The sequence below is a fragment of the Octopus bimaculoides genome, chromosome 1 (genome assembly GCF_046866305.1).
Source record: "Octopus bimaculoides isolate indiv1 chromosome 1, ASM4686630v1, whole genome shotgun sequence".
NCBI classification, from domain to species: domain Eukaryota; kingdom Metazoa; phylum Mollusca; class Cephalopoda; order Octopoda; family Octopodidae; genus Octopus; species Octopus bimaculoides.
Window position 1 is genome coordinate 193,871,203 of NC_142928.1, and position 26,668 is coordinate 193,897,870.

At 34.9% G+C, this 26,668-nt stretch overlaps 1 protein-coding gene across 1 annotated transcript; it reads left to right on the forward strand.

Moving 5' to 3' along the window:
• Window positions 1–1,822: 1,822 nt before the first annotated feature.
• LOC106871613 (repressor of RNA polymerase III transcription MAF1 homolog) lies at window positions 1,823–25,448 on the forward strand. Its single transcript, XM_014918166.3, has 7 exons — window positions 1,823–2,650; window positions 10,323–10,460; window positions 11,164–11,326; window positions 14,051–14,175; window positions 16,051–16,170; window positions 19,878–19,949; window positions 22,712–25,448. The coding sequence occupies exons 1-7, from the start codon at window positions 2,568–2,570 to the stop codon at window positions 22,728–22,730; spliced, it is 720 nt and encodes a 239-aa protein (XP_014773652.1). The 5' UTR covers window positions 1,823–2,567; the 3' UTR covers window positions 22,731–25,448.
• Window positions 25,449–26,668: the final 1,220 nt, after the last annotated feature.

A 26,668-nucleotide genomic window follows, 5' to 3' on the forward strand; every position in this document is an offset into this window, starting at 1 on the left:
AAATACCCCCGCCCTCCCCTCCCCCAAAATTCGACAACTAAAATAAACAACGCAAATGTATCATCAACAACAAAAACAAAATAAAAATAAACAACACATTCTGTAATTACATCCAAAATATCATCTGAAACAAACAGCATTGCATCTAAAATAAAATTGTTTTGCGGTCACTCAAAGAATCTAGTACCATCTACTGTTTGACAAAGTAAAAGTGGTACTTTATAATCAAGAGCAACTCCAAAAAAGCCTGTTTAAGTAAAAGGCAAGGTGTTCATGTTTGGCAATATTTTATCAGTGTCCTGTATTCGGTCTGACTTAGGGTTGAAGAACAGGAAAACAAGAATTGGTTTGGAAGGGAGATAACTGCGTTGAATTTTTTTTTTTTTTTTTCGTAAAGTAATTTAAATTTTACTTTTATACAATAGATTTTGCTGATATTAATTTTATTATCAATTGCTTCAATTTCTTAATCCTTGTGGTTAATAAAGGAAGCATAAATATTACTATTATAATCTGGAAAGGTGGGCACAAAATTTATCAATAAATGCGTGAGCATAATATTATAAAAAATTATCTCTTATTTTGGTCCTTAAATGATCTGGTAACTTGGAGCCTGAATGATAAATTTTACCACATTATTACGATGACGAAACCAAAGTATAGATAACTATCTTCTGTGTCGAAATAATAATTTTTTCTTTCTTTTCGTTAGTATCCTTTTTAAAACATTTTTTATATGCAATTCCACAGTGTATCTTCTTTGATCTTCTTGTCAACTCTTGTGATTAATAAAGTATTCAGAATCGTTAGAGCGTCGGGAAAATGCCTTCCTACATTTGATCCGGTTCTTGAAGTCTGAGTTCAGATTCCACCGAGGTCAACTTTGCCTTTCATCCTTTCGGGGTCGATAAAATAAAGTACCAGTTAAGCACAGAGGTCGATGTAATCGACTTACCCCACCCCACCCTAAAAACTGCTGGCGTTGTAGCTAAATCAGAGATAGTTATTAAGGTGGTGAACTGGTAGAATCTTTAATGCGTCGAACAAAATGCTCAGCAACATTTCTTCCGACTCTTTATGTTCTGAGTTCACATTCCGCCGAGGTCAATTTTGCCTTTCATTTTTTTCGGGGTCGATATATGGAAGTAACACTCAAGCACTGGAATCGATGTAATCGACTAGCCCCCTCCCCTAAAATTGCCGGTCTTGTGCCAAAATTTAAAGAATTATTATTATTCTCGTCTAGGGACCTTCAATTCCAAGAATTCCTAACCAGTGACATAGTTTCCATATAAGGACCTTAAAGAAATTGTCCAAATACAAAGCATCTTCGATTTACGATTTTGTACTTCGAAAAATTTTAATACGAAATATAATATTCTTCTTTGGTGTTGAATTTAATTTGGTTTTGCATGTGTTTCTAGTTTGAAACAAATATGAGTAATAAATCTAGTTATTCAACGAAATATATGAGCAACATCATTTTTTTGTTTGGAAAAATCTCAAGTATTTTCACTTTTACTTTATTATTTTGTAATTAATACATTAGGTATGTAAGCTCTAATTCGGAAGTATTTTGTGTTTAATTAGTAAGGATATATATATACATATATAATTATATAAAATGTTCCTTATAGGTGTAAATTATTATCATAACGAACAATATTCAATTAACTTAATTCATTAATATAGCATAATCGGTTAAAGCAGAAAAAGAAAGAAAAACAAGAAACGGGAAATAACGGAAAATAACGGGATCGAACGATTCTAGTTTTGTTTTCATTGTAAAGGCGACACTAGGAATTCTGGGTAATATTAATCTGTTCACTCTAATGGCGGTGTAACCGTCTTTGCAAGTTTAAGTTGTGGCTTTCTTAACGACTGTTATTTGGAAATAGCTTGAAGTATATGGTTTCTGTTTGATCAAGGGACAACCTCTGAAACTGCTACTATATATATGTGTGTATATTGACTGTAGTTTCTGAGAGTAGTTTTCTGCCAGACAAGATAATTCCAGCAAGTGTTCTGTTTATATTTTGTAAGTGACATTCTGTGGAATCTACCAACATCAATCACTGATCTATCTGCTCCACCATTTCAATATAATAATATTTTTATTTTCAACCTGTTTGTCGATCATGCTATTGTTGAACACACAACTTCACTCACTCATGTCATCTTTATCACGGCATCCTTCTTGCTCTGTTTACGATAAACAAAAACTCACGAAAATTGCAACACTTCGGCGAGCATTTTCTGAAAATCAATCTAGTTGTGTAAACACCATAAGTATATGTTATTGAAGTTTAAATAAGGAACATTACAGACTATATATTTTCTTTTGGAAATCTCAGTTATAACAGCAAAACTGCCATATTCTGCCACTTCTCATCAACAGTATCATAGCATTTTTCACTTGTTTGGCGCCACTAAACAACAATCTCTCTCTCTATATACATCGCAGATATTTTCATCGACGTCTTTATCGCTGGATTAATTTCTGTTTAAATCTGCTCTCGTTACATAACGTATAAATAAAACCGGATTTTACTAAACAGTAATTCAACATGAAGCTTTTGGATAATTCCAAATTTGAGGCGATCACTTCCAAACTGTCGATGACCCAGGAGAATTGTCAAATAGATGGAAGGTAAGTTTGTTGTGTCTCTACATATTTAACTTCTTGTATGGCTGTTTGTTTGTAACGTTTTGTACTTTAAGAACCAGAGTATTCTGTTAGTATGTGACTATGGAAACAATTAACTACAGCTTTCAATGGAATTTCATTTAGTTTTGATAGAAGAAGACGGAATTGGGGTCTAAGGAGTGAACATGAAATAACTTGAATAATCGAATCTAATTTTAGATTCAGTTTTATAGGAAAGAGGTGTGTATACGTGTAAGCATATTTATATGTATGTATATATAAGCTATCCATCATTGCTATACGAAAACAATAATAGTTACGACAGCTACAGCAACTCCTCTTTTTTCGATGTAAAAACTCGAGTAAACATCAAACTTGTTTATAAATACAACCTTCATGACCCACTTAAACAAACTATAAGAAAAACAGAAAATGTAACACTAAATTTAATAAAACAGAAATATTACAAAATACATAAAATATAACAAAACACGTCCAGTATATTAATTTGTTGCCTCCTTCACATTCATAGAAGAAAGAGGTAAAAAAAATAGAGATGTTGAGGTGTTCATACTTTATCAAAGACATTACCAATGTATGATGACTCATTTAAAACCATGGAAATATAACGATATTTTTACATTCTGTTTCAGTGAGTTAACTTGAAAGAATTAACATTTAATTATCTCTGACTAATGAAGCGAATGTTAAGATAGTTTTGTTTTTTTCCCCCTCTCTCCTTCTGTCGTTTTATTTCTTATGGAAACTGGATTTTAATCCTTCAGATATATGTTGAATGGTATAGCCTAATGTATTTTGTGTTGTGCTATAGATTGGATTTGTTATTATTTTGTGTGTTTAATGGATCGTCGGGGTATGGTGTCATTTATAAAACGGAGTTTTTACAAAAATGTTTGCCTAAATAATAATTATTTCTACTAAAGGCACAAGGCCTGAAATTTGGGGGAGGGGACAAATCGATTACATCGAACCCCAGTGCTCTACTGCTACTTATTTTATCGACCGCGAAAGATGAAAGGCGAAGTCGACCGCAACGGAGTTTGAACTCAGATCGTAAAGACTAAGTGCCTCTAAGCGGTGTACTAACTCTCCTGCCAGCTCGCCGCCTTAATAATAATAATAATAATAATAATAATCCTTTCTACTAATAGGCACAAGGCCTGTAATTTCGGGGGGGGGGGGGGTATAAGTCGATTACATCGACTCCCAGTAATCAACTGTTACTTATTCCGCGGCGGAATTTGAACTCAGAACGTAAATCGGACGAAATGCCCTAAGCATTTTGTTCGGCATTCTAACGGCTCTGCCAGCTCGAATAATTGTAATAATAATTTCAAATTTTAGCACAAGGCCAGCAATATCGTGGAAAGGGATAAGTCAATTACACCGACCTCAGTGTTCAACTGGTACTTGTTTTATCGACCCCGAAAAGATGAAAGGCAAAGTCGATCTCGGTGGAATTTGAACTCAACGTAAAGACGGACGAAATGCTGCTTAGCATTTGGTTCGGCGTGCTAACGATTCTGCCAGCACGCCGCCTTAATAACAACAAATAACAATAATAATAAAACGAGTTGTTGCTGTTGCTTGTCTGTTATTATTTCCTTTGCTCGATTTATCCATTTATGCCCTACCATGGCTAGCTAATACATACATACATGCATAGCTTTGGTTGAACGAACAAACCAGGTATTTGCAATTCTGTACATGAATACATGTATTATATATGTACATACACACGTATATATTCTTTTTAATCGGGAGACACAAATTATCAAGTGCCATGCACGAAACTTGAGTCACTTTTGTAACTTTCAACCGAAACAAATAATACGCGCACAACATTTTACAAAATACCTCTAAGAAAGGCATGAACAGCACAACTATTCTTAATACATGCCATAACGCTTTGGATTTCATTGAAACGGTCAAGGAACTTTCTCTTTGGAATAGCTATCCTTCCATATTTTATTGCTCACAGGGGGCTAAACATAGAGGGGACAAACAAGGATAGACAAGGGGATTAAGTCGGTTACATCGATCCCCAGTGCGTAACTGGTACTTAATTTATCGACCCCGAAAGGATGAAAGGCAAAGTCGACCTCGGCGGAATTTGAACTCAGAACGGAACGGCAGACGAAATACCGCTAAGCATTTCGCCCGGCGTGCTAACGTTTCTGCCAGCTCGCCGCCTTTTTATGTCTACTATTTTTGTTCCATTCAACAGAAATTTCGATTCTGTGAAAGGTTTTCCAAGCATTTCGATTTCATGCACCTGTACCCCTTCCCTGCACACTTCCTATACCCTTGTCCTTTCCTCTGAGATTATTAATCATCCCAAATGGAATAACGGCCAAAGTTGCTTTAGGTCACTGATTCTCAACCGGGGTCCGCATAAAACTTTGTTGTTACAATTGATGTGCTGTAAATCGGTTATACTTCTACAATACTTAAAATATTTTAACAATTTTTTTATACACAATCATCATCATCATTTAACGACCGTTTTCCATGCTGGCATGAGTTAGACGGTTTGATCAGAGCTACCAGGCGGGAGAGTTGCATCAGGTTCCAGTCTGATTTGACATGGTTTCTACGGCTGGATGCCATTCCTTTCTTAATAATATTTAATTATAAAGATTTTGCAAACGTTGGCTAATATATTATAATATAATATATTAACCTTTAATATATTATAATATAATATAATATATATATATATATATATATATATATATATATATGAATGAATGAGAGAGAGAAGTACATTTCCTAATATCTTCATGTCTTTTTTTTTTTTTTTAGGAAGCTAGGCTATGATATGAGAGATTGAACTGTTATCTCAAACAGAACAAGCTACCATCACATTTGCAGGCGACATTCGACAGTATCAAAGATTATTACTCATTTTGCCGTTTTCCTAGGCGGAAACCTAATAATAATTGTGGGAAAACCCAACGAAAGTGAAAGCAAAAGATTTACTGGTAGAAAATCCCCCGGGAAAAAACCATTTTTACCTAAGTGAAAACTACTCAAGTACCAAGGTCGCCCTACATTACCCAATATGCGCATTTCATTTTCCTCTGAAACGAAAGACGGCTGAATTGAGGGCTGTTCGGCTGATATCTCTATCAAATCAAGCGAATATGTAGAACCGTTTTGTAGGATATATATAATGTATCCAAACTTTAAAACTGTAATGGTATGATGCGAAGAATTTGGCTGTTACTTTTAGCTGGTCGAACGACCAAATAGAAGCTTCCCTCATTTTAGATGAGTGACTGAGTAATGTTTATTAGGGGCGTGGTTCTTCTGTAAATAACAATTATGTGTTCGTGTTTACATCAAAAACTTGACATTTGTTGCCAGATTTTGTAACTGATGATATTTACTAATGCATACTGGTCTTTATCATTGTTGAAGACGACATACGATAATGATGAACATGTTCTAGTGTGTGTATGTGTTGTGCTCACGAATCTGAGTTGGCTTTTAGCCCTAGGTCGCCATGATCGAGCAGAACTATGACACGCAGGTGACCGGTTAAAATAAAACATTTTCCCGCCTAGTTGAATATCACAAAGGATAGGTTTATTTTATGGCGATACGGAGTGGGGCAATGTAGCAATCTGGACATGTCGCCTACTTGGCTGTCCCACTGACCACTCTGTTCCTGTTATGTCTGTAGATTCTGCTTTTGGTCAGAGAGGAGGTGGGTAGGGGGGACGCCATAGTGACATGACAGTTGTTCTTTTGGGTCTATGTTGTAGTGGGAACTAGTCTAATTGAGGTTATTAACAACTGCTGTTATATTCGTGTGTGTGTATAGTTTAATTGTTTATCTTTTACTTGCTTCAGTCATTCGACTGTGGCCATGATGGGGCACCACCTTGCAGAATTTTAATCAAACGGAAACACCTCCGTACTTCCTTTTTCTAAGCCTGGTCTCTGTTTGGCAAAAGAGACCGATAGAACAAGTACCAAGGCTTAAAAAAAGCACTGGCTTCGACTAAAATTTTTGAAGGCGATGCCCCAGCATGGCCATAGTCTAATGTTTGAAACAAGTAAAAGATAAGGATGTGCTCGATCTTAGCTGACCTTGTGTTAAACAACAGCAGAGGGACTTGATCATTGAGAATAAATGTCTTTCCCACGTGCAATTTTTAATTTCAGCTTTAAAAAATTATTAGATTCAATTCCCAAACCACAACATTTGGTTCTAACATGTGTGCATGCATGTATGTGCACACACGCACAGTGTCTTGCCCATCTCTAAACATATCCCTTCACACTCTCATTAAACATTCCCCTATATCCCCTCTGTACTTCTTATACCCATTCCTCACTGTTTACTGTTGGTAGACCCCAATCTCCAACACCATCTCTCTCTCTCTCTCTCACTGACTTTCAGTCTTTCTCCCTAAACCTCTCCCACTTTCCTTCTCCTTCTGGGGTAGCCAAGTATCTCTTCTATAGTAAGACAACTATCTCTATCTCTCTATCATACTCTAACCCCTTACCTGACACACAGCCACTTCTCTCAGTTCCATTCCCTCACTCTACTTAGAGGATGATGATGATCATCATCATTTAGTGTCCATTGTCCATACTGGCATGGGTTGGATGGTTTGACCAGAGCTGACAAGCTGGAAGGCTGCACCACACTCCATTCTGATTTGGTATGGTTTTCTATGGCTGGATGCCCTTCCTAACACCAACCACTCTGAGAGTGTAATGGGTGTTTTTATGTGCCACCGACAAGGATGCCATTTGTGTGACACCAGTATCTGTCATGACTGTGATTTTACTTGGCTTGATGAGTTTTCTTCTCAAGCATGACTTAATGTCAATGGTTTAGGTCATTGCCTCCATTAGGGAGGGAGGGATGGATGGATGGATGGATGGATAGATAGATAGGTAGACTGACTGACAGACAGCCAGATCAACAGATAGGTATCAATATAATGATATATTATATATATGTTTGTGTGTGTGTTTTTATACATATATATATATATATATATATATGGGAGAATATACAAATAATAACAACAGACGAGGACAGGTGGTGTAAATAACAAAAGTATATATTAGTATGACGCTCGGGAATACGGAAAGTCTTTGACGTTTCGAGCTACGATCTTCAACAGAAAGAATACAGAGACAAGGAGAAAAACACGGAGAAAAAAACCCATACCAATCATATATATATATATATATATATATATATATATATATATAATAGTCAATCCAAACATGAGCAAGCAAGAAAAAAACTCGAAAAAACAACGCGAGGACGTGGAATAAGTACAGTGTTATTGGACGCTCAGGAAAGGAAAGAAAAGAAAGAGGATTTCAAGTTTCAAGCGGAGCTCTTCATCAGAAATATAGAAAAAGTCCAAAGAATGGAAGACGGAGAAAGAAAATTACCAACGATACACACGCGGTCACATATTGAAATGTGTATATATAGATTTATGTATATAGGAATTTACAAAAGCAAAAGCGAAGACAGGTGTGTAAACAACAAACAGATGTATTAGTTTAATGCTTGGAAAGTGAGAAAGTCATTTACGTTTTGAGCCTACGCTCTTCAACTGAAAGGAACACAGAAATAAGCAATTGGGAGATGAAATGGATGAGAATCATACATGTACCTCTATTTCATCCATTTCATCTACCAATTACTCCGTCCAACACATGCCAGCATTGATTATATTGGTGATGATGACAACAAGTAATTTCTATCAGGAATTCATTCTTTAAAAAATCCTAACTTCCTAAAAGGAAAAACAGATTGGAACTGTTGTCTTGTTGTAGAGAAGATATACTCTTTTACTTGTTTCAGTCATTTGAGCACTGCCTTTTTAGTCAAGCAAATCGACCCTAGGACTTATTCTTCGTAAGCCTAGTACTTATTCCAATGGTCTCTTTTGCCAAACCACTAAGTTATGGGGATATGAACACACCAGCATCGGCTGTCAAGCGATGTTGGGGGAACATACACAGACACACAAACAGATACACACATACATATATATATATATATATACATATATACGACGGGCTTCTTTCAGTTTCCATCTACCAAATCCACTTACAAGGCTTTGGTCGGCCCGAGGCTATAGTAGAAGACACTTGCCCAAGGTGCCACGCAGTGGGACTGAACCTGGGACCATGTGGTTGGTAAGCAAGCTACTTACCACACAGCCACTCCTATGCCTACATATGGATCATTTGATATTTTATCGTTGTCTTGTAAAGATGAGAACTGTCTCATTGGATAGACTGTGAAATAGCTGTACCAACAACCTCTATGTGGTCACTTGACCTGCTAGAAATCCAAATTTTCCTCATTTCACATCAAACCATTTTTTAAAAGAGAAAAAAGTGGGGAATGGCATATTAGATAGTCTTAATTACTCCTTATGGTCATGGCTGGATGCCTTTTAATCATTAGTTTGCAGCTTCACTGGGCTGGCTGACCTATGAGCTTACAAGATAGGTTTATATTTATAACTGTGTTATCAGTAAACATGTGACCTAAATTTCAGTTAGAACATTTTTTAATTTTTTTTTTATTTAAGCTAAGTAAAGCCTCAGACTCCATTCAATGACAATAAAGTTGATTGTAAGAATATTTTTGAGTTTTTTCTGTCTGATTCAAGAGTTTGTTTATGTTACTTGTTCACTAACTAATGCTCTTCAAATAGCTAAATATTGATAAACTTCTGCAGTAGAATCACTTTGAAATATATAATTTCTTCTTCATCATCATCATCATCACTGTCTTTTAACGTCCGTTTTCCATGCTGGCATGGGTTGGATGGTTTGATAGGTACATGAAAGCAGGAGAGCTGCACCAGGCTCCAATTGTTTGTTTTGGCATGGCTGGATGCCCTTCTTAATGTCAACCACTTTACAGAGTGTACTGGGTGCTTTTTACTTGGCACCAGCATGGGTGCTTTTTATATTACACCGTCACCAGTGGGGTTGCCAATTTGTGTATAAAAATGCAATTTGTATATAATTGGTTTTAGGTCTATAGAATAAGTGTGCTGATTGACTAAAGCTTTTCTTTTATTAGTCTGAGTATAGTAGTCAGTACTCTTCTATGCTGAGGCTTTAATATTTATTTGTATTGGTTTGGTTTTCACTGCACTAAGAGATAACATTTTTTAAACAATATTCTTAATATGTTCCAACAGATCTAAGCTGTTCATTTTCAAGTCTGCTGGAATATATTACAAATAAATATGCATGTCATTGTTTTGATTCTTACTGTTCACCATGGATATGAGGATTTATTAGCACTTGGCAGATATCAACAAATAATTTGTTTGCTGAAATTATAAACAAGAGCCATGAACTCTTGTTTGATTCATTAGTCCAGAGTGCTTTTACTAATGAGACACAATGATATCAAAACATCGGATGTCCCAAGGTCTCCTTACGCTAATGAATCAAGTATGTTAGTGACATGCATTTGTCTCAAATGAGTTGTCCAATGATAAAACACAACAGCAGTTCACATATTCATGTTTGAACCTGTTGGAACATATTAAGAATAAATATACACGCCATTGTTTTGCTTCTCCCTGTTCACATTGTATATGATGACTTATTATTATTTTTTTCCCTTCTATTCTTTCAGGTTGGAAAGTTACTCGTGTAAGATGGCTGGAAGTGATAAAAGATTATTTAAAGCAATTAGCACTGATGGTGGTTTCTCTCCAAATGACTTACAAGCATTATCCCCGCCACAGGGTCTAATTTCACAGAGCCCAAACCAGTAAGTTGACTTCTGTTGAATATTGTAATCAACTGCCTGTTATAATTTGCTCTTTGAAAATAATTGCTGTTGGTTTAATACTTGATATGTTGACATAGGTTGAGTATGTTGTCATTTGTCATGGTGTATTGTGGTTCAGTTCTAGTGCACAGCATCTTGGACAAGTGTCTTCTATTATAAGTGATACACAGTGACGGACTGGGTCTAAAAATATTGGTTGCCAGGAGACTAAGGGGGCCCACCTGCAGCTACAGTGCTATCATTTAATTTTTTTTGAAAGTATTCTTTTCAACTGACTACAAACACAGGCTGAAATAATTAATGCATTCTTCCAGCAGTGAATAAAAAATTCTCAAACTTGAGGGGATGGGCCCCCCATATATGGATTCTAATGGAGCAGGGGCCCACTTGCCATCGGCCCTGCTGACATCCTGGCCAGTCCACCACTGGTGATACATATAAAAAAAGAGTTCTTATTTAGGTATAGACATAATACCTCAGATTTATATAATAGAGTGGAAGAGAAAGAGGAATCTTCAAGGACATTAGCAATGTAATAGTTTAGAAATAGCAATGTCCAGACACATGGGTTAAATATGTCTATTAAAATGACTGTGTTAAAGTTGTTTTTCCTGATTCTGTTTTGTTTAATGTTCCAGTGAGTTTGAAGATCCATCTGATTGAGTGTAAACTTTCTTTTCAGAATAACCTCGCATAGTTACAGCGATGGAGAAGGGCCTCTTTGTGATACAATATCCACAAAGACATTGTTTTATTTGATCTCCACATTGAATGCTTCTTTCCAACCAGACTATGATTTCAGCAAAGCCAAAAGTGAAGAATTCAGTAAAGAATTCTCTGTACAGGTACACTTTAATACCTTCAACTCTTCCTATCTCAGGTACTTTTGGTTGGTGTATGTTTGGGAAGAAACTGGCTGTAAGGTACCTCTGTTCATGTGGGTTCCCTGTTCTGCTATCTCATTATTGTTTGTTTTCTTTTCATTCTGTAACAACACATGAAGAGAGAGCAAGTTTGAAATACATTAAGTCAGATTAGCTTGATTTTCTAACGAAATTTACTGGATAATATGAGATGTAACAGATAGAACAAAAAAAAAAAAAAAACAAAAAAAAAACAGTACAAATGAAAACTAAGAAAATATAATCATATTCCCTAAATACTTTTGTTTAACCCCTTTAATATCAACTCACCTTTTTTAAAGTGACTTAATTGAAACCTTCCTTAAAAATTTAATGTTAATTTTATGTTAATTTATCTCCTACACATCACCTTATTTGCTATATAGTAAATAAGTAAATATAGGAAAATAAAGGCTATCAGATCTCTAGTTTGAATGTAATAAATATATAAATATGGAAACTTGTTAGTTTCAAGGTATTTCTAAGCCAAATATAAAACAAATAACTGGATGGGAGGTAGCTTTCAAAATATGCTTCTTTTTATTGTATATAATTAACATTTTTGTGAATACGAAAATTTTAATTTTCTAATTAACTAGACTTTTACTAAGCAGCATTGATTGAAATATAGGTTTATACAATTATATTTAACATGTTTGTGTACACTTGAATGTGGAAAAAATCCTTTGCTGCTAAAAATGTCTTAAGAGAGAAATTCTCCTTATAAACAGTGTTTATGAAAAGTACACCATTGGACCATAAATGGTGCCATTGGACTGTAGGACACGTATTTCTGTGTCACATTGGGAAGTACAATTAGAGAAACCCATAGTGATGTGGTATTAAAAAAACTAGCAGAAACACTACCTGCTGAGCAATATTTTGGTAATGTGTGTCGTATTTGCTTGTACAAAACTGTTGTGCATGCCTACCAATATGTATAAAACTTAAAGTGAAAAATTTCTGAGTAATTTTGATATTTTCTCTGATATTCTCAAAACATTTCAAAGAAACCCTTTGTAATCACTTATTTTTAATTAAACAATTGAATAAAAGTGATGAGGAGAGACAGAGAGAGAAAATGTTTTGAGGAAAGAAAGTGAAAGTATTAGAACGAGCAAGTGGAAGATGAAAAGTATTAAATGAGATAACAGGGAAATGGATGCAGCCAAAGTTTGTGTGTATGTGTGTGTGTGAGAGAGAGCGGGAGAAAGGCACACACATACACAGACAAACAGACAGAAAGAGAGAAGGGACAAAGACTGAAGGGAGGAAGATGTAAAAATTAGGGGGAGGATAAGCGTAAGAAAGAGAAAGACTAATTGGAATAGAAGTGATAAAACAAACAGAAGCTGGAAAGAGAGAGAGAATGTTGCAAAGTTATGGTAGAAGAAAAGGGATACAAATGTAAGACATTAAAAAACATGTCATATTGAATAAAAATTAGTTTTCTGACTGAAGCATGTTGTGGAAATCTTCAATAATAACAGAATTTTGAAAACTACAGTTTGATAAAAAAAACATATTAAAATTGGAATTTATAAGAATTTTTAAGAAAGTGTAAACTTTAAAAATTGCCTTCTTTTAGTACAGTTAAATACTTGCAACAAATTAGCAGCTTTCTTTATTATAGTATAAATGGCACACTTAAATTATAGTTTTATTTTTATATGTTTTATTTTTTACAAAAAATAATTCGTTTTAGAATGTATTGAAGTATTTCAAATTAAAGTCAAGAGGTAATTCAATAAGTTTAGAATGTTTATTGATCTTTTAAAAATAGATCGACATTGCTAATAATTTTTGATGAACCTACTTGCACACACACACACACACACACACTCATGCGCTTTTAAGAGTAGATGAACATTGCTATTAATTTTTATGAATCTATTTTCATACACATGTACATATATACACGCATACTCAATTATTTGCATATGCATTGCTTTGTTCACATGCATACATACACATAAAAGAATTTAAGAAAAACAAATCCAAAAAGACTTGTAGCTCTTTGGCAAAGATTCTTAGTGGAATTTGCAAATTTTGAGGGTCAGACCCTCCTCCACCAAACATTAGTATTCTCTTCTCTCTCTTGTATACAACAAACTCATCCAAATTTACAAACTTTACTACTTATACATACATACATATACACACACACACACCTACATGCATACACACACACACACACACACACACGGTATGTCTCTGCCCCGTGGTTCATACCTTGCCGTGGTGGGGTGGCTTGTGTGCCTCTATGACCCAGAGAGCTATGCCAACTGGAGTTTATACTCCTGGTAGGGTCACCCATGTTGGACAGGTCAATGGGTAGAGGACAGACGAATATGAACCTCCTCTCCCCGAGGTTAAAGGGGTCGGCTATTTGATTTTACAGAGTGACTTGTGTTTCTGATTGTTTAAGTGAAAGGATTTGATTGAAGACCCGACCTTACTTCCTGTCAGTTGTTCAACCTACACAAGGGGAAAATTGTGTTGCAGCCTTGAAAGGATGACATAAAACATGGAAGGTATTCATGAATGATACATTGGTAGCAGTGTTGTTGTTGTTGTTGTTGAGTGACCAAGAGCACTTTAGTGTGTCTTTGTGAAAGAAAATTCCTTACTGTTTGTAGTTGTTCTTTATGTTACTTTGTTTATCAGAGTGTGGTGAATATGATAAACAACCAACTGTCTGCCGTTATCGGGGACTCCTTCAGTGTGTTTAAGCAGCAACTTTGGGCAACCATCGATGAAGAGATTTCTTTAACTGATTGTGACATCTTCAGGTAAATATATTCTCTCCCTTATCTCTATGTATTTGTTGGTGGTTTTGATTTATTGACTATTGGAGTTCATTTTGTAAAGGAAGAAAAAGTACTCAGCCACTTGCTCGTTAATTTCATGAGTGAGTTGTTCTGTTGATTAGCTTGACTGGAACACTCACTGTTGAAACCAATGGAGTGTCAGCTTTTTACTGGGTGCTTTTTATGTGTCACCAAATAACTTACAAGGCAAGACCCCCTCAACTGAAAAGGTACATGTAGTATTGAGGGCGGTGACTTTATGCCAGGTGTCTAGAGGTTAAAGTATGATAGAGGGACAGAAACAGATGTCTTGCAGTAGGGGAGACACACATACATTGTTTAATGTTCACTTTTCCATGTTTGCTTGGATTGAACAGAATTTATTGAGGTAGATTTTCTATGGTCGGATGGCCCTTCCTGTTGCCAACCCTTCCGTTTCCAAGCAAGGTAATATTTCCCTGTGGCCGGACATGTTTTCACAGAAGATTGGAAATGGATGACACTTGTGATGTGAAGACAAAGAGCAACTCTAATCTCCAAGTTTGTTTATCTATTTGTGGAGAAAGGTAGAATATAGGGAAGCTTATGTAATAGGTAAGCTTACCAGGGAGCCTCCATGACTTATTCTATTTGCCAGAGATAGCTATCAAATCTCCCCCAAATAACACCCTTTTGTCTTAAAATATATAGAATATATTGGATGATAATGTGCTAAATATACTATGTACAAAGAGGCAGCATAGTCAGGATTGGAACATCCTTGATCAGTCTTGACATAGAAGTAAAGAAAGACAACTTATAAAATAGGCTGCCACTCTATAGTGGAGTAGAGTTATCTTTCTATTACAACACCAAAATGGCTAACGTTCTGAGTAATTCTGTTGCAATCCTTTCAAGCTGGGTCTTTGGTCTAAAGGTAACTTCTTCCCTTCCCATCAGTCTTGGAGACGCTGAAAAGAGCCACAGGGTTCTACCTTTCCTTCATCAACTAGACCATAAAAATCTGTTTTAAAAAAGAACAGTACTTCTGTCTATCTAGTTTGTGAAAGGATTAATTTAGTTAATTTGTCTAATTGGTATGTTTATATTTGGTTACTTTAAAAACTGTTCCCCTAAAACTATAACCTGATTTTTACCCAGTTTAGTAGCATTAAATCCTTTAATGCATAGCATGCCCTAGAAACTGGATTAGAAAATTATACGATGTCTTTTACCCTTTACTTATTTCAGTCATTAGACTGTGGCCATGGGACAATGCCTTGAAGAATTTTTAGTCAAATGAATCAACCCCATTTCAGAGCACCCAGTACTCTCTGTAAAGTGGTTGGCATTAGGAAGGGCATCCATGTGTGGAAACCATGCCAAAACAAACAATGGAACCTGGTGCAGATCTGTGGCTTGCAAGTTCCTGTCAAACCAACCAACCTATGCCAGCATGGAAAACGGATGTTAAAAGATGATGATGATGATGATGATGATGATGATAATTGTGAAATTAGAGTAGTAATGATTCTTTATGCACAATTATATAAATAAATTAGTATAATGTCAATTCTAGTAATAATTCCTTTGAATGGTCAGATATTAATATTTTTAATCATTTTAGTCAATAGTTGGCAGCAATACTGAAAACACAAACATTTCTGTGTATATTTGTAATAATGGATTAATCATCATCATCATCTACCCAAAACTGATGCCTATTTATTTACAACTTTACAAGGCTGCCTTCAACATAAGAATTTTATAGAAATTCATTTTAAAACAAAGTGCTTACTTATAACTCCATCATATCAAAACTTGTGTCTTCATCTCTTTGTTTTAAAAACAACAGTGATTTGATTGTTTCATTTACAGTTACAATCCAGATTTAGTCTCGGATCCGTTTGGAGAAGAAGGCTGTATTTGGTCCTTCAATTATTTCTTCTACAACAAAAAATTGAAACGAATCATCTTTTTTACGTGCAGAGCCACAAGGTAAAGCATTTACTGAAATTCTTTGAAATTTGTTTTGATTTATAACATTATTAAAATATATCCTCTATTATTATTAAATAAATATATTTTATAATAAATGCTTCATTATGCAACTTCAAATATTCACTATTGTTGATACCTATTCTTATATATAACCAGTGATAAAATGTTGAGTAATTATAAGAAATGAAAGAATTACAGACACCGATTCAAATAGTTGGGACAATTGGTCTTATAATTTACTTTTATACACATATACAGAAACAAAGAACTTTTAGTTAAAAAAATATATATACTATTTTTTCTAGAGAGAATTACTCTTTTTTTTTTAACTATATTTATAATTTAATGGTATTATTGTAAGAGTTTTACATAAAACAAATGAAATATTTTTTGATAAGAGAAGTTTAACTCTTTCGTTCCTTTTTGTTTCTGTTGAAACTCACTGCCATTGTTTCACTTAACTTTGAAAATAATGAATTTAATAAAATAACTGTTATAATTAAGTTGGTGTTTGGAACATAAATTAACAGGAAATTTTAATGAAAGGTTTTGATTTACATGACTTCAAACTGGAAATTTGTATCATAGATACAGGAGCTGCATCAGGCTGTTTAGTGTCAAAAGGTTTAATATAAGTTCTAGCTTTACTTATTTACATGAATATAGACATTGACAGGAATTATTGGAGACAGTGGAATATAAAAAGCACCATCTGAATGTGGCTGATGCCAGTACCCCCTGACTGGCTCTTGTGCCGGTGGCACGTAAAAAGCACTCACTACACTCTCAGAGTGGTTGGCGTTAGGAAGGGTATCCAGCTGTAGAAACATTGCCAGATCAGATTGGAGCCTGGTGCAGCCACTGGCTCTCCAGACCTCAGTCAAACCATCCAACCCATGCCAGCACAGAAAATGGACGTTAAACAATGATGATGGTGTTTCATAAGTAGCTCAAGTAGCAGTAGTAGTAGTAGTAGTAGTAGTAGTAGTAGAGGTGTTGGCTTGTTTAGATATGATGGAGTCTTATTTAAAGATGCAACTTTTGCTATATTACCATCATATCGTTCTTAATTTAAGAAAGATGTTTAATATTTAACCAATAACATATGCTAAAGACATTTGTTTGGATTTTTCAAAAGAATTTAATTTAATGGAACTGTTGTAATAAGCATTTCCAATAATTACGATCATTTCTAGTACAATTATTGCAGACCATGTGATCAGACCCATAGAAAAAAGACAATCACACCTACTGTGTTCTCCTGTATAATATTCACTCAATAACCTATTGTTAGTATTTTTCTAAAACAAATATCTCTATCTTACAGTTGGACCTTAATACTAAATACTCTGTTACTGCAGGAAAAAACCCCAAGAAAAAAAAAAAAAACTCTATTGCTTCTTTTACTCTTAAGTTTTTCAATTATTGATTTTTATTTCTAACTTATTAAACTTCAACAGAATTTTCTTTTGTCTATATAATTCAATGTTAAGAATCCCTCCTTCATTCCTCCTTATAAACCCTCGGATCCAGATTGTTCCTTCTTTCCATCTATGATTGACCAAATGGTTACCCATATCATTTCAATTCCTACTCTTATATTATAATCATTGAGGTTAGTTAAATTACCCCACTTTCTATATTGGCTACAACAGAGCTGCAAATATTTTTCACATCAGATTTCTATCAAGTGGATAAATGTGTAGAACTGCTTCTACAAGTCATTGCTTTTGAAATTTGTAAATGAAATTACTTCAGACAAAAAATTTGGATTGTTATATTACAGATGACAAATCTATTATAATTCACTTTAAACAAGCCACCGAGAAAATAAAAAGATGCAATTACTAAAGGGGTTAATGAGTTTTCTTTCATCCCTAATTGTATATACTCAGACATTCTCATGTGAATCAAGCTTGGAAATAACTCAGCCCACTTCTTAATCTGAGTCTCCTCAGATGTGGTCATTCTACTTCAGTATTAAACATTTTAATCTCATATTGCTTCTAATTCTGCTCATCACATAATTAAAATCCCTTGAATACAATTTCCTTATGTATCGATGCATAGTTATCAATTATAAAAAAACCCCAACAATTCTGGAATGAGGCTCTTGCTGTTAATCACCAGATTTGTCTCCCTTGATTACTAAATTTACTTCTTGCACTATCGCATTTCTCCTAAAATTTATAAAGTATACAAGTGTATACTCCATATCCAAGAACACTAATCTGTTGGACTTCTGTTATTACTGACCAGTTACTCTCATTTTTAAAATATACCCACCTATTTATTAAACTACACCCACAGGTAACTTTGAATTTCTCCTCTTCAATACATATTGGCCAGTAAATAAGTGAAGCTCTTCTGTTCAGTCTGTATTTCTGAACGACCAGCTCATGTTCACTTGCTAGTACACAAAATCTAATGTAAAACTTGAATTTGTTTGGATTATTATATTTCAAATTTTCAAGAAATAAAAAAATCAGAATTTTAACTTAAAAAGAAATAATTCAAGGAGTGCATGTGCAATGATGAGAATCCAAACAATAGCAAAATATTCTTCATATTTTTAAGGTAAATTTAAGGTGGCAAACTGGCAGAATCATTACTGTGCCAGACAAAATGCTTAACAGCTTTTCCCCCAAGTTTATGTTCTGAGTTCAAATTCTGGTGAGGTTGAATTTGCCCTTCATCCTTTTGGGGTTGATAAAAAAATTACCAGTTGAGCACTGGAGTCGATGTAACCAACTTACCCTCCCTCCTAAAGTTTCTGACTTTGTACCAAAATTTAAAACCAATATATTCTAGCAAATTCGAATATGAATATGTGATCACTGTTTTCTGCATCAGAATGTGTTACAATGTGTTAAGAAAGAATAGATACATTATTGCTTGGATTCTCATTGCTCTGCATGCATATCATGAACCATTGTCAGTTTAGTAGACATCAGCACCCATCATTTATAATTTATGTTTTAATCACCAGCTTAATAAGGACAAAGTCATTTTAAATTCTTTATTATTTTCAAAACTAATTGAAACAAAGACTGTATTTCAAAAGAAACCCTAACCCTAACAAAGCAGTTAAGCAATGGAGATGAGAAGTCAGGCAATATGTAAAGTGATGTTTGAAGGCGGTGAGCAGGCAGAATTGTTAGCACGCCAGGCGAAATGCTTAGTGGTATTTCGTCTGCTGCTACGTTCTGAGTTCAAATTCCGCCAAGGTCGACTTTGCCTTTCATCCTTTCGGGGTCGATTAAATAAATACCAGTTATGCACTGAGGTCGATGTAATTGACTTAGTCCCTTTGTCTGTCCTTGTTTGTCCCCTCTGCATTTAGCTCCCTTGTGGGCAATAAAGAATTAAATATGTAAAGTGATGTCAATAAATAAAGAAAAAGACCAGATGTCGTATCACTCTGTACAGCTTGTTTAAAGTTTCTAATATATTTTGGGAAAGCTCTCTTTTATCAAATATAAGATAGAATATTTTGCAGATTAGAGAAAATGTGTTATCAGCAGGCTGTTTGGGTGTAATAATGAGGTTTTTTCTCCAGACTTTTGTCAGACCTTCCTTTATTATGATATTATGTGATAAAATATGTATTTAAGAAGTTGCACTCCTCCACCATACCTTCATAATCAGCTTTAATTATTATTTTTGTAATGATTAATTAATTTTCTTATCTTTCTCTCTCCTAGTTGGCCAGTAGCCTATACAGACCTTGAATCTTGTCAAAATATAGGCTTCATTGAAGACATAACAATGATTGAGTAAGTCTTATTCATTTGTTTTAATTACTAAACTTCCATTTCTACTTTTTGAATTTCATTTATCCTTCTACACCAAATTGATTGTTTATAGGTGGGAGCAGGTGAGTATTTCACAGATGTATGTGTGTCTTGCCTCTCATATTTACTAGTACCTAAGGTACTTGTTTAGAAACTAAGGGCCTCTTTCTCTCACCCCCAGTTTTGGTAGCAGAGACAAGAAAAGTTATCTTCATCATCATTTCTTAACATCCATTTTTGTCATGCTTGCTTGGGTCAGTTGGAATTCATTGAGACAGATTTTCCATGTCTAGATACTCTTCATGTTGTGTGGCAAGACATGTTTTCATGGAAAATTAAAAACGACTTCTCTTGTATGATGGTGGCACTCATTTATAACTATCCTGTGATGTCAAGACAAGGAGAGACAAGCACATGCGCACCTGCACATACACACACACAATGGGTTTCTTTCCGATTCCATCTACCAGACACGCACGCAATGAGCTTCTTTCAGTTTCCATCTACCAGACATGCACAAAGCTTTGCTTGGCATGAGGCTATAGTAAAAGACCTTGTTTAAGGTGCCACACAGTGGGACTGGCCTAAAACCATGTTGTTGGTCAGAAAGCTTCTTAACCACACAGCCATAAGTATTTTGAAATAATGTAGTTTGCCTACAATTTACAGTGTTTATGTTGTAGAAAGTAATCAGATGTTAATACCACTTTGTTGTTTTCCTCATACAAAAGTATAAAGGAGATTGTGTTTCATGGCTAATTGGTCACTCTTCAAAGGTTCAATTCCTTTCATGTTTGTTTTACAACCATTTTGCTAGTATGGGTTAGACAAATATATTATTGAGACAATGTATTTACATCTGGATGCCCTTCCTGTCACTGACCTTTCCTTGTTTTTTAAGTAATGGATTTCTCATTTCACATGTCATCAAAAGCATAAGTCCAGTGGACAATTTGTTGAGAGGAGAAATGACAACACTGCTTGGAGCTTGGGGTTGTCAGACAAGTGCAAATATAACTATATGCACACGCACATACATATTTACATTTGTATGTGTGTGTGTTTGTGTGTATTAATGAATACTTACACTCACCCACACACACTCCTCTATTTTATATCTCTTTCCAATTCCACTCTGGTAACTCTTGTGAACTTCATGTCAACCTCAGTAGTGCTGGTGCTATGAAAAAAAAAAAAGCACCCAGTACACTCTGTAAAGTGGTTGGCATTAGGAAGAGTATCCAGTCATGGAAGAAAACATACCACAGCAGACATTGGAGCATGATGCTGTCTTTGGTTCAATCAGAGCCTGTCAAACCATCCAACTCATGCCAGTATAAAAGACGGACTTCCATAAACTTCTTATACACCCATACCACTTCTGTAACTTGAGTGACTTGTCCCAACACATCTTCACCATCCTACATTTATCTCCTCTTTAACCTCTCATCACCTGGTATAAAGACACCTCTCTCAATACTACTCCCCACTTAGATGAAGGGTCTTGTCTTGCGAGTTACTTGGTGATCTCACTAGTGTTAGTGTCATGTAAAAGGCATTGGGTACACTTTGTACAGTGCTTGTCATTAGGAAGTGCATCCTGTCATTGAAACCATACCAAATCAGACAGTGGAGTTTAGTGACGCCATCTGGCTTGCCAGCTCCTGTCTAACCATCCAATCCATGCCAACATGGAAAATAGACATGAAATAATGATGGTGGTGACAACAAGGTTATTTTTCAGTTTCTTTCTACCAAACTACCTGTAAGGCTTTTTGTCCACCTGGGGCTATAGCACAAGACACCCCAGATGCAGTATAGTGGGACTGAACCTAAAACCACATGGTTAGGAAGCATTTGCTATTCAGTTCTCTTTATTGAGGGTGACCAGTCGGACATGAAACAAGCTGGGTTAATCTTTATTTTTTTTGCCTGTAAGAAAATTAACATGTATTTAAATTATAGATTCTACAGGGTAGGTATACCATAGACGATAGTCTATCCGCATTAAATTTATCTTAGATTTTTCTAGCACATGCCCTGCATAAAATATTTATTAAGTATTTGGAACATTGATTTTCAGTCATTCAACTTCCAAATAATTTACTGAATGATCACACTTCTTGTTGCACATTTTGATGTTTATCCTATGTATTACAGTGTGTGTGTATTGAATTTAGAATGTTTCACATGAAAAACGACATTTGAGCATGGTCGTTGCCAGTGCTGGCAGACTGGCTCCTGTGCGGGTAGCACGTAAAAAACATCTTTTGAGCGTGGTTGTTGCCAGAACCGCCTGACCAGCCCTTGTGCCAGTGGCATGTAAAAAGTACCCACTACACTCTTGGAGTGGTTGGTGTTAGGAAGGGCATCCAGTTGTAGAAACTTTGCCAGATCAGATTGGAGTCTGATGCAGCCTTCTGGCTCTCCAGTCCTCAGTCAAACCGTCCAACCTATGCCAGCATGGAAAGCGGACATTAAATGACAACGATGATGATGATGATAAGTATATGATCATGTAATTAGTTTTCTCTATTGTACATCTGTATGTGAATACATAGTAATATGCTGGGTATGCATATTATTGTAAATGTGTGCAAAACAGCTGTAATCATCATCATCATCATTATCATCGTATATGGAAATAATAAACCTGTATTCATTTCTCGCACCTTCTGATTCTATACTTATATATTTGATAGTATGTGTATATATTTACTTGTGTTTTTTTCTTGTCTTTGCAGGGACGGAGAGATGTATTAAGTGGCTTCAAGCATTAACAAGTGTCATCAACTAAAATGAAAAAATAGAAAAAACTATATTGCAGTTTGTCAGTCAATCACTGCAGAATTGTTTATATGAGTTAATAATAATCATAGTTTACGACTATTGGGATTTATTAACTAACCTATTTAAATTCATCCATTAATTCAAAAGTTTATAAAACTTTTGTATTCTCCATTTTAATTTTTTTTTATTACAAGTTAGTATCAACTAAAATAGAGATTATGAATTGTTTTGAAACCATCTTAGTCTCACCAATGTTTTTGTTTGAAATGAATGCTACTGCCCATAGACAGCAGTGAATTTCCTGCCATGTGTGTGTGTATGTATGTGAGAAGATCTGTTGAAAGTCTGAGGTAGGGTGACTATTTGCTACAGATATCACACCCTTATTTATCAATACTGTCGTAAATCAATAACTCTTCCTTTACCACATTCGGATCTTAAATTATAAAGCCTAACAGAGGTATGTCATGTTGTAAACATGTCATACAATATTACATTATACAGTAGGATATTACTATACACCATCATACAACATGATGTTACACTGCAAGATGGCATACAATATAGTATTACAGGTGTACATTGCCATACAATATGGTGTCTTGCTATGATATCACTTTCTATTTGTGAAATAGTTTTCTTCTTTTATTCTCTCTTCACTTCAGTTAAAGAAAGAAGATGAATCTTGATGCATTAGTTATGTCTGTCTGTCACTCATATTCTAATGTGACATATCTTACCTATGGCCTCTCCAACACATTGGATAAATAGACATTATGACATTCTGTGATATAACCAAGAAAAAAAAAAAATTATCTTTTAATTTTTCTAAATAGAACTCAAGAGAAAAGAGTAGGAAATTGTTGCAAAACAAGAGTTGGCTCTAAGAAATATATAGCTCGATTGATTAATAAACAGACGAAAGATGGACAAACAATTATAGGTGACAGAAAGTCTTTTATGTGATATGTTACATATACATGTTACATTATAGCATTGCCCAGTTGTATGTTTGAAACGGCTGAAAAGAATCATCTTGTAATTTGAAAATGTTTATGTGACATCTCATATAAATGAACTACTCCCACCTGTTATTGTTTGTTCATCCTTTGTGTGTGTGTTCTCAAAAAAGATCCTAGCTTATTTGCAAATTTAAACTATTTTCTTTCTTTTTTTAAATCACCTGAGTGAAGTATGAGAGGATTGGTCTCCACTCTGATATAATTTTATAAGGAACAAGTGTAAAAGACAAATTAACTGCTAAGTAACATCTATGGTCTTGTGTTCTCCAGTACGATAACTGCTGGACATGATTTACACATGCTCTAATCTAGCTTATAATTTCTTTAGCTAATACTCAACACTATCTTATATTTTACCATCATATATTTAGACTATAATAGTTCTCATGGTCTCTAATTACTGAATTAAGCTAGCTTGATTAATGTAATTTAGGGTTTAAATATATTGATATTAATGAGTTGACTTATTGTATTCTGTAGAAATATCCTGTCTCATTGAGTGGAAGTTTCATTCTTAATTAAATCTTTCCTTGTAAATCATAAATTATTTTTTCCACGTCCACACTCTATTCCTTACTCTTCCAGAGAATGACAAAAGAGATATCAGAATCCTGCTATTTGAAGAAGAAAACAAATTAATAAATAACTTATTGACGTTTTGTAAATTTAAATTTTAAATCTATCTTTTTGCACTTTATATATATATATATATTTTCATTAACTCTAAAGGTGCAAAATAACAAATACATAAAAAAAAGAAAAGAAAAAGTACCTTTAGCAATTAATAATCGCACAGTTCACCATCAATTTTTTTTCTCTATCATTTCATTATTGATATGAATTTTTTTATAACATTGTATTATATTTTTTAACTGCACTCTTCTGAAAAATGTTAAAGAAAGACAAAAGTCATCATTTTTTTATATGTTTCTACTTGAAATGACAATTTTTGTTCAGGTGATAATTCTGGAATCTCAATCTGAAATTCTCAACAACAATATATCTTCCATTCAACATTGCCAAACCTTAAACACCGATGATGTAATATAATTGTCTTGATTTGTTCTTATTATTTCACGTTTCTTCAAACCATAGACATTGACTTTGCTCAAAGTTGTCTTTTTGTTTTTTTTTATCTTTGCCATCATGTAACCATTTTATTTTGTTTGGCTCTCTCTCTCTCTCTCTCTCTCTCACACACACACACATACACAAAATAAATGATAAACAGTGGATTACTGCAAGTAAACATGAAGAAACTCCAAAAGTCCTGTTGAGATTTCTGTTATCTTTTTAGAATTGTTTCTGAACTCAAAAGGTTGTATTTTTCATATTTAAATTATGCTTACATGGACACACATCGCACATGTATGCATCAACATGTGGACACTTGTTTCACAGGGACAAGTGTATGCATGTTACACATGGACAGTTGTCTACATAGACAAATGCACAGGTGCCATACAGAGACTTATGAACACCTGGACAAATAGACATCTGTCCCCTCCTGGACAAATCATCAATGTAAATAATATTGTTTTCAGACTTTTCCACTGAACATTGAGCGACCGACTTAGTTTGTAGCTCTCTAACCATCACCATTCACTCATATATTGGAATGTTTTAGTTCAGTCAGACTTGAAAACACAAATAAAATATTAAACTGAAATTGTTTTACTTGTTTTTATTTATGTTGTTGTTTTTTCTCATTTTTATTGTTCCTCATCATCATCATTTAACATCCATTTTCCATGCTGGCATGGGTTGGATGGTTTGACAGGAGATGGCAAGCTAGAGAGCTGCACCAGGTCTGTTATGGCATGGTTTCTACAGCTGGATTCCTTTCCTAATGCCGACCACTTTACAGGGTGTATTGAGTGCTTTTTATGTGGCACCATCAACAGTACTTTTGCCATGGCACCATCGCCCATGTTTTTTATGTGGCACCAGCAAAATTCACTTGAAACAATTGTAACCAATATACCAAAGAGCCAGTTTATAGTATTTTATCTCTGAACTGGAGTGGCTGTGTGGCAAGTAGCTTACTTCCCAACCACATGGTTCCAGGTTCAGTCCCATTGCATGGCACCTTGGGCAAGTGTCTTCTACTATAGCCTTGGGCCAACCAAAGCCTTGTGAGTGGATTTGGTAGATGGAAACTGAAAGAAGCCTGTCGTGTATATATATATATATATATATATATATATATATATATATATATATATATATATATATATATATATATATATATATACACACATATATATATGTATGTGTTTGTCCACCCACCATCGCTTGACAACTGATGTTGGTGTGATTACATCCCCGTAACTTAGAGGTTTGGCAAAAGAGACCAACAGAATAAGTACGAGACTTACAAAGAATAAGTTCTGGGGTTGATAACACAGACTGGAAGACATTCCGGATGGAGTGGGGAGGCGGGTTCAACATAGACCCCCCCCCCCCCACGAGCCCTGCCTCACCACTGATGCCTGTGACTCTCTTTGTGTCGCATTCATGAGGTACCATTCATACACAACATTTATGCAACACTCTTCCATCGATTATCGAACATTTTCTCTCTAGCCCTATTTTCCTTTTCAGATGAAAGGTGAAATAATTCACCAATTCAGGGCCAGAGATGAAGATGCCTGACTTTAACCTTTTCAACCTTGTCTTCCAAATCACCTCTCTCACAATTGCTACTACAATGAGTAAACAATTCTTACCGTCTTTCGATAGGAAATCCGATGGGTCAATTTTTACTATTGACTCAGTCGATAGCTGTACTCTTCCTGCACTTGACAACAGTTGTTCAGCATAAACCCACACATCTGACACCTCTGAACACTGAACAATAGCGTGCGGGATGGTTTCCCTATCCCTCTC

Bases quoted from the DNA above. Each gene is read 5' to 3' on its own strand.
- LOC106871613 (XM_014918166.3), top strand. From the start codon at position 2,568: ATGAAGCTTTTGGATAATTCCAAATTTGAGGCGATCACTTCCAAACTG. The intron at 2,651-10,322 runs GTAAGTTTGTTG...CTATTCTTTCAG, and splicing joins AATTGTCAAATAGATGGAAG to GTTGGAAAGTTACTCGTGTA. The intron at 16,171-19,877 runs GTAAAGCATTTA...TCTCTCTCCTAG, and splicing joins TTTACGTGCAGAGCCACAAG to TTGGCCAGTAGCCTATACAG.